This window comes from Pseudophryne corroboree, chromosome 8, assembly GCF_028390025.1.
Source record: "Pseudophryne corroboree isolate aPseCor3 chromosome 8, aPseCor3.hap2, whole genome shotgun sequence".
In the NCBI taxonomy this organism is placed as follows: domain Eukaryota; kingdom Metazoa; phylum Chordata; class Amphibia; order Anura; family Myobatrachidae; genus Pseudophryne; species Pseudophryne corroboree.
In genome coordinates this window covers 390,659,231-390,668,645 of record NC_086451.1, presented here as the reverse complement: position 1 = coordinate 390,668,645, position 9,415 = coordinate 390,659,231, and the positions used below count along the sequence as shown (strand labels likewise).

General features: G+C 47.5%; 1 protein-coding gene across 1 annotated transcript; it reads right to left on the bottom strand.

The window, feature by feature from the left end:
- Positions 1-788: 788 nt before the first annotated feature.
- RHOU (ras homolog family member U) lies at positions 789-5,783 on the bottom strand. The gene is made up of 3 exons (XM_063937709.1): positions 5,375-5,783; positions 4,564-4,622; positions 789-2,104 (listed from the first exon to the last, which is right to left on the bottom strand). Exons 1-3 carry the CDS (start codon positions 5,592-5,594, stop codon positions 1,652-1,654), a joined length of 732 nt encoding a protein of 243 aa, XP_063793779.1. The 5' UTR covers positions 5,595-5,783; the 3' UTR covers positions 789-1,651.
- Between the last annotated feature and the right edge of the window lie 3,632 nt (positions 5,784-9,415).

The window sequence follows — 9,415 nt, the reverse complement described above, 5'->3', positions numbered from 1 at the left end:
GACACTACTACACCATTACATGTATACACACAGCCCAGGTCCAGCACAGACACTACTACACCGTCACATCTATACACACAGCCCAGGTCCAGCACAGACACTACTACACCATTACATGTATACACACAGCTCAGGTCCAGCATAAACACTACTACACCATTACATGTATACGCACAGCCCAGGTCCAGCACAGACACTACTACACCATTACATGTATACACACAGCCCAGGTCCAGCACAGACACTACTACACCATTACATGTATACACACAGCCCAGGTCCAGCATAAACACTACTACACCATTACATGTATACACACAGCCCAGGTCCAGCACAGACACTACTACACCATTACATGTATACACACAGCCCAGGTCCAGCACAGGCACTACTACACCGTGACATGTATACACACAGCCCAGACACTACTACACCATGGCATGTATACATGCAGCCCAGGTCCACCATAGACACTACTACACCATTACATGTATACATGCAGCCCAGGTCCAGCATAGACACTACTACACCATTACATGTATACACACAGCCCAGGTCCAGCATAGACACTACTACACCATGACATGTATACACACAGCCCATGTCTAGATAAGAATATATCTCCCTTCTAATCTGTTACTCTTATCTGTAGATTCTAAGTGCTACAGCATAGTGCTAGATGTGTGGAATCACTGCAGACTTTTACAATGCTGTGACCTTTAAGAGTTGACTCTTTCTCCAGCCAAGTGTGAGATGTGAGGCGGTTCCTAAGCAAAGACCAGACAATATAATTAATAAAAGTGATTTTATTTTCAAACAGAATCACATGAAATGAGAAAATGTGTGTCCCAATTAAAAGCTTGTAAAGCGTTATCTCTGAGACAGATACAAGAGGAGTCTGTTGTGTTATGACTAGGGGTGACAGCTCACTGGTATTGAAGAAATAGGACTGCTTTACTCAAGCTTGGCCAATAGCTCCCAGCTGCTGAGGAACTACAAGTCACATAATACCTTGTGATCCAGAGGCTGGAAGGCGGGAAATTTTAGTTCCCCAACAATTGGTGCCACACGATGCAAAAACCATAAGGCTGATGCAAATTCTGAGACAGTCCCATATTTTCAAACTGTTTATCAAAGACTAACATGGCCAAAGTCATCCCCTCAGTCACAAACACAAGTGTCCATACATAATACACAGTATTACAATACCCATATTTTACACACTTCTTACAACAGAAGCCATATTTGGAATTCATCTACCACTGCAAGGAGCAAATCAAAGCAATTATTATATTAATTCTGTACAGGCGTCATCCCGGTCACCACTTTTCATTCTGACACATTCCAGCTTGGAATACTAACCAGTGTAAACATAGGTGCAAATTGGGTATATCCCTTTGAGAAGAAGTGTCAGAATGTCGTTATGTAGGTTAATCTACCACCCAGATACAGGGTCTCCAGGGGCTATGCATTGCATTGGAATTTAGTCAGTAGTGTGCCCCATTCACAGTCTTACATCGGCGTACACTAGATATTGGTCCAGGACAAGGAACTCTCCTATTCACCGTTCACAGAGAGATATGAATCTCTAGTTCTGAGTGCTAGCTCTTTGGGTAAGGCACTTAGCTGGCACAGTAGCGGTGAGAGAGTCTTACACACACACATACTTTTTCCACCAAGCTTTAGACAAAGTCTTCATTTTGCTAGCCGTGGCTGCCATTTTCCTCTCCCGCTGGTTTCTTAGGTCAGAATAGCGGATGCCTGAGAGAATAGCTGTGTCAAAAACCTCTTTCAGATTCTTTTGAGTAAGAGCAGAGCACTCAACATAAGCAACAGCCCCAATTTTCTCAGCAAGGGCTCTGGCAGAGGAGGCAGGCACAGGTTTCTCTCGATACCGTGCCAGCTGGATCAATATTTTGACATCCTCGCGAAGGTCGGACTGTGTGCCCACTAGAATAAGTGGCACATTCGGGCAGTGGCACTGGATCTCGGAGATCCACTTTTCTGATATGTTCTGGAAAGAAGACGGGCTGACAACACTGAAGCACAAGATGACGACGTCTGTTTTGGGGTAGCAGAAATGGCGTAGCTTGTCAAATTCATCCTGAGAAAGAAGGAAAATAATATGTTCACGTGTGTGTATGTAGGGCGACACAAACAGGAGGGGGCTACATCACACAGAGCCTGACTGTCCCTCCTCCTGCAGGGTGACACAGACAGGAGGGGGCTACAGCACACAGAGCCTGACTGTCCCTCCTCCTGCAGGGTGACACAGACAGGAGGGGGCTACAGCACACGGAGACTGACTGTCCCTCCTACCTCAGGGTGACACAGACAGAAGGGAACTATAATGTAGAAACTGTCTGTCCCTCCTCCTGCAGGGTAAGAAGGCAATAAGGGATGTTGACTCTGTTACATGTACTGCAGAGTGACACAGACAGGCGCTTTGAGACATGCAGTAGGCTCCTTCCACAGCAGGGAGGCACAGAAGGGAGTTATAGCATGCAATACGCCCCTCCTACTGCAGGGTGACACAGAACGGAAGCAATAACATGCAGTATGCCCCTCCTACTGCAGGATGTCACAGATGGGTGCTATAACATGCAGTATGCCCCTCCCACTGCAGGGTGGCACAGAAAGGAGCTAAGACACATGTAGTCTACCCCTCATAATGTAGTGTAACACCGACAGATTGTAGATAAGGTTATGTAATCTGATCTTCCTACTGTGGGGTCACAGGTAACCTCCTACTGTGAAACCACAGGTTACACAGCGTGAACGGAGTCTGCATGGTGACACAAACAGACGGGTGCAATGATGGTTGTGTCTATGTTCCCTTTGTGATCAGGACCAGGAAGTGACAGCACAAGAGGGCAGTAGATAACTTCCGCCTTTACAGCACCTAAATGTTTTCTCCGTTTTTCGTTCGTTTGAGGTTATTTTGTTTTTTTCTATGCACCACTGAACCCTTGCAGGCATGCTTCGCTCACCATACTTCGGGCTCGGTGTCTCGCTCTGCTTCGCTCGCCACAGGTTACTATTCCAAATAGTTTGTGACATGGACCCAGGGGCTTATGGGAATGGAAAGGTCCTCTCCACGAAGGGAAACTAGATGCTATCGTGCTATGATACATGCAGTCTATCCCTCCCACTGCAGGGTGACATAGACAGACGGGTGCTATCTATGAGACATGTAGTCTACCCCCTCCCCACTGCAGGGTGACACAGACAGACGGGTGCTATGAGACATGCTGTCTACCCTGCCCACTGCAGGGTGACACAGACAAAAGGGAGCTAAGAGAAAAACAGTATGACCCTTGCACAGACCACAGACAGAATGCAGCCATGCGGTTTGGACTTTGTTCCTTACACTGTGGGGTGACACAAACAGATGAGAAATGCAGTCTGCCCCTCCCACTGCAGGGTGACACAGACAGACGGGTGTTATGAGACAAATAGTCTGCCCCTCATAATGTAGGATAACAGACAGAATGCAGCTGTAGGATATGGAGCTTGCTCCTTATGATGTGGGGTGACACAGACAGGGGTGTGGTTCATCAAATCGAGAGTGTCTAGGTCGACAATGTTTAGGTCGACCACTATAGGTCGACAGTCACTAGGTCAACATGGATGGAAGGTCGACAGGGTTTCTAGGTCGACATGTGCTAGGTCGACAGGTCTAAAGGTCGACATGAGGATTTATTTATTTTTGTGCCGTTTTCTTCGTAGAGTGACCGGGATCCCAAATTAGTGCACCGCGTCCCCTCGCTTCGCTCGCCATGCTTCGGGCATGGTGCCTTCGCTCCGCTACCGCTTCGCTCGGCACACTTTACCGTTCCAATCGTAGTCCACGTGGATCGTTAAGTATGAAAAAATTCAAAAAAAGAAAAAAAAATTGAAAAACTCATGTCGACCTTTAGACCTGTCGACCTAGCACATGTCGACCTAGAAACCCTGTCGACCTTCCATCCATGTCGACCTAGTGACTGTCGACCTATAGTGGTCGACCTAAACATTGTCGACCTAGACACTGTCGATCTTAAGACCGGATCCCCACAGACAGATAGGTAGTATTAGACAATGTAGTCTGACCCTCCCACTGCAGGGTGACACAGCCAGACGGGTGTTATGAGACAAATAGTGTGCCCCTCATAATGTAGGGTAACAGAATGCAGCTGTAGGATATGGAGCTTGCTCCTTACGCTGCGGGGTGACACAGACAGACAGGTAGTATGAGACAATGTAGTCTGACCCTCCCACTACAGAGTGACACAGACAGATGGGTGTTATGAGACAAATAGACTGCCCCTCATAATGTAGGGTAACAAAATGCAGCTGTAGGATATGGAGCATGCTCCTTACGCTGCGGGGTGACACACAGAGAATGGGAGCGAGACATGGCGTCTGTCCCTCCCTCACTGCAGGGTGATGCAGTGACACAGGCAGAATAGCTGTGTAAAACGGCATCTGTACCTCACTCACGCTGCAGGGAGAATACTGGGACAGAATGGAGCGCTGCTGTCCTCCTACAGTAAGGTGACATACAATCCAGTTAGCACCTACCTGCCCTGCAGTGTCGCACAGTTGCAGCTTCACAGGAGTGTTTTCCACTTGCACCAGAGCTGCAGAAAAAATTATACAGAATTAGCCATTTATACCAGATAAGGACAAAGTGGGCCAGACCCACCCCCATATTTCTGTACTGTTGCTATATGTAAAATGAAATATATAACGTCACTTTAGCTGGCCTAGGAAGGCGCTGGCAGGACATGACCTTTATACAGTGGACTTTCTGTCTGCATATATACATGATATTGTGGTATAATAATTCCAAATGGATTACCATGCACCACTTGGAAAGAAGTAAAAACAGATTCTTTAGTATTAGAGACGCAATCTCAGAGAGTATCTTATTCGAGAAATATAATTATTCTATGTATAAATAATGCGTCATCTAGAACAGGGGTGACGGAACATTCTTCTGCAGAGTTTTATGTGAAGTTATGTCAAGTTATATCAAATCTGGGCCAAACCGGTTACTGGAAAAAGTTAGCCCTAAAGACTCATACATTCCTTGATGTGATATCGCGGAGACAATCAAGATTCTCCCCCAGGGGTGTCCTAGAATATGCTAATATCAGATCCTTTTCATGAACAGAGGGAAGCCTGTGCAATCAGCCATAACCTGACATACATTCGCATCTAGGCCACCTGAGATATGAGGTCACCTGGGCACAGCAGAAAGGCTTGGGATACCTAAGTTCTGACCCTCAGCCTTACATCATGGATATCAGCCTAAAACTGAGGTAGTCTGTAGAGGCTAGATCTAGTGCAGCGTATGCCCCTTCTCAAAAGATGTCCACAAGGGTCTTACCTGAGAAGTCATCAAAAGCGGTGGGAATGTAGCGAGTCGGGTAGCCATTGGTGGTGTAGCTGACCAGAAGGCTGGTCTTTCCCACTGCCCCATCTCCCAGTAGCACGCATTTCAGATTCTTCTCTTGACAACCAGCTGGTGGCAGAGGTTTTGGCATGTGAGGTGGCACAGGGGGTGCAAAGTGTGACGTGTATTCCATGGACAACTCTTGGGGGGGCATTGTCCTCTGGTCCAGGGTTGTCCACCTTTCCAGATCACCACAGGTATGCTGCTCAGCAAAGCAGAAATCACTTTTTAAAATCCTCTCGCCCTCCCTCTTTGTGAGACACCCCCTTCACTCCTGGGAACTCTGCAGGCAGAGGGCTGGGATCAGGACTGAGAAGGAGGAGCTGCAGACATGCAAGGATAATCAATGTGGAGAGAAGAGAGGACTAAAGGGATTGGAGGTGGTGGGGGAGGAGGAAAGGAGGGAGGGCACTGGGGTACTGCTACAGTGATCTGAGCCTCTGAGAAAAGTTTTGCATAGAAGTGAAAGGAATACTGCCCTGTAAATCTGTCTCACACTCCCATGGCTACAGCGCAAACTGTGTGATGTGGCAACCAAAGAGTTAAATGTTCATCCACATGGAAGCTCCACCCTGGAGAGCTGTATAGAGAATCTGTCCAGCACAATGGACTTTCCAGAAGTCCAGCTTTTAACTCTCTTGTGCCCAGACCTTGGCTAATAGGGAGCAGTACAAAGAGGCTCCACAGAGCTAACACTCTAGTATCGTAACACAAAACAGTAATCCTAATTTACTATACATAAAGAAGTAGTAAATTAAGGGAACCCAAATGCACTTCAAATGTTTTGGCTTTGCCCCACTGCTCCCACATTTTGGATCTCCGCACCTGTATTCCTATAAGCCTTAGTGGATCTGGCAGAACACACAGCAGACCTCTAACATTGCTGGGGAGAAGCCCACACTTGTCCGGCTGTCAGTTACTGCAGTCAGTGCAGGAGTTGTGTAGGCCTGGGGCTCTGCAGAATGATGTAATGGTGTGCGATGGTACCAGCGTCACCACATTCCTCTTAGCCAACATGATTCTCTGCCAGTGAGCTGGTTTCCTTATACTGTACACGCATGAATCTGCCCTGTTATAGCCAGTGTTCTGTGATCTTCTGAGTGTCACTCCTGCTCACCAGCCCCACAGATACTAGGGGGAAAAATAGAACCTGATTCAAATCTGATTCACTTTTATCAGTCCAAGGGTCCGGAATTTGTTCACGGGCATCTTTGCAGTTCCGGCTTGCGTTTCAGATTCCCCAATTACAGTCGACATTCAGTTTCAGCACTCGAAGTGCGAGTTTTGCTGCTGGTCGTTCTCTTTGGTTTCTTTTTTCTTTTCTGAGAAGTTCGTGAATTTGGGACAAACTTTTCGAACTTTAGATCTGAATCAAGAAACCAGTTTAAAAAAATAAAGACTTTTCATCTTGTGGGGGTTATGTCAGGACACATATTCCCACATTGGAAATGAACACCGTAGGTGTGAATAGTGTCACTTTGTCAGGCCTGCACTTTCCCTACTGATTCGCAGCTGTTTGTCTGTCTGTCCCTGAGGAGCCATAGCCCACCCAGCCTGTCCTTCTACAAACACTCTCTTCCAGATCAAACAGTCCACGCTCTACCCCATAATAGAGGCCTATACTTCAGCTTTCAATGCAGTGAGGCCCACTCCCTCCTGGCTGTGACCGTACGTATCAGAGGAATGTTATACCATTACTGTGATCATGCTTTCTCAGCCTTGTATGTGCCGCTCAATCACAGTGAGATCATTGTTCAGTTATTAAGTAATAATTTACTTCCTTTTACTTTTACTGTTATGAAATAATAGTGTCCTTAGTTTAGAAAAGAAGGAAATGTTTAAAAATGATCATTTGTGTATGACTGGGTAGTACACGGCCAGATGGCAGGAGGAGGGTGACACATGCTGTATAGTCCCACTCCCAACCCATAGGTAAGAACCGGACCCCTGATAATTAGATTAATACAACCTGTAATTGGTGCATGTGGCGGGTTCTATGCATGCGGTCCAGCAAGTTTGAGCCAGTTTATAACTGCGCTATGGGGTTTATTCATCAAAGCCCTACTGCTGAAGAAGAGTATAGCCAGGGCTGTAACGACAGGTGTGCAAGCAATGCCATCGCTTGCAGGACACGGGGGGGAAGCATCATCGCTGCCTCACGTCACCAGCATTTGACTTGCTGCATCCCTGAAATGTCATCCTGCAGCCAGTAGAGCATCCAAAGTAAGCTCCGGATAGTGCTGTACCTCCTAGTGCCGGTGGCCCTGGCCTTTTAGGAGTGATATCATATCATTATGGGTGTAAATGCCGGGCCAGCAGTTAGAGCCCTGATCTAGTGCTGGCTGTCACCATGCATCGCAAGCAATAGCCTTCACCAGAGGTATTCTTCAATAATTCCCAAAAGCATTTGAAAGTCTATTTATCGTGGTTCTGCAATACACGTAACCATGCGGTTCTTTGCTTACAACTACCTCTGACTGGAGGCAATTCTACAAATATACATAAAACTACATTTAGTATATTTCTTGCAATTTGCTATATATTTTTAATTGCAGACCTAAAAAAAATATATATATATATTATATATAGTACTGTAAAACTTCACTTCACAGTTCACACAAAACGTACATGTGTTCTTTTTTTTCTCAGCAGCGTAATACCCCTTTCACACCGCACAAATAACCCGGTATCGACCCGGCATATTGCTGGGTCGACACGGGTCAGTGTGTGAAAGCGCCATAGCTGAAATCCCGGGTCGCCTGACCCGGCAATTCAACCCGGGTTGAATACCGGGTCAATGGCAGCATAAACGGGCTCCCAGGTTGATGCGACCCAGGACCCGTTTACTACAACAGGGAGAGGCGGCCGCGGAGATGATCTCATCTCCCAGCGCCTCCTCTGCCCCTGCTGCCAGCTCCGCCGCCCCCCCCCCTCCCGCCGCTATGGCAACCCGCCCGGCATATTGCCGGGTCAGGGAGGCCAGCAGCAGTGTCCAATGCCGGATCCCACCCGGGAAGGACCCATTTCCAATTCCCGGGTGGGATCTGGCATTGGCGGTGTGAAAGGGGTATAACAGAGCTCTGGATCGCCCTGTGTCAGCCAAGCACCCTAAGGCATGACATTACGATGTTGCAGAGAGGAGGCAGGGCTGCTGGCATCGGGAAGTGCTGCACTGCCTGGACCGTTCTCGGGATGGTCCGAGCGGCTGCACAGATTGCAGGGTGCTTGCTGGAGCATCCAAAGTAGGGACGTGCTTTGAGGTAAATGGCTCAGTAGGCACTGATTAGTACCAGAGCCAGGTTTACACAAAATATATGAGCCAAAGGGTACATGTGGGCATTATGCAAAGGTGCAGAGGTATAAACTCTCGGAAATTTGGTGAGCTTTGATCAGGGATGTGCGAACAAGGTAGGCACTGCCTCACCTGCCATAGGCTTTTTACTCCAGAGTTTTGACTATAAAAATGATTAGTATAATACAAAGAATATATTTCCAACATATTATTTGTATTTTTCATATACTTTATTGCGTCAAAACTCTGCCGCAAACGTTAGTATAACAGGAAAGGCTCTGCCTCAACTCACCGCACGTCACTGGTCCAAAGGACTGGCTTGCTGGGTGCTGTTCCATTACCCTGCTAGCCAGAAGCAAGGGCCCTGTTACAGCGTCATTGCCGCCCCAGAGTCCTGTACTGCGTGTGACGGAACCGCTTGCACACCACTAGTGACATCCCTGCTCTTTCTATACACAACCCTCTGGCCACAGGAGAACATTGCTGTGTGTTTGGATCATATAGCCAAACAAGCACTTTTTGTACTTTTGCCACTTTTTGCACCACACACTTAACGATGTGTGTACCCGGCGATATTGGCTGCGGCGGGCCCTGGTGGTGCCTGCACACTTGCCGATGTCGGGTGCGATGGAGCGGGGGGAGGAGCTGGGCCATGTTGCCTTCGACATTGTCAGATTGAGCTG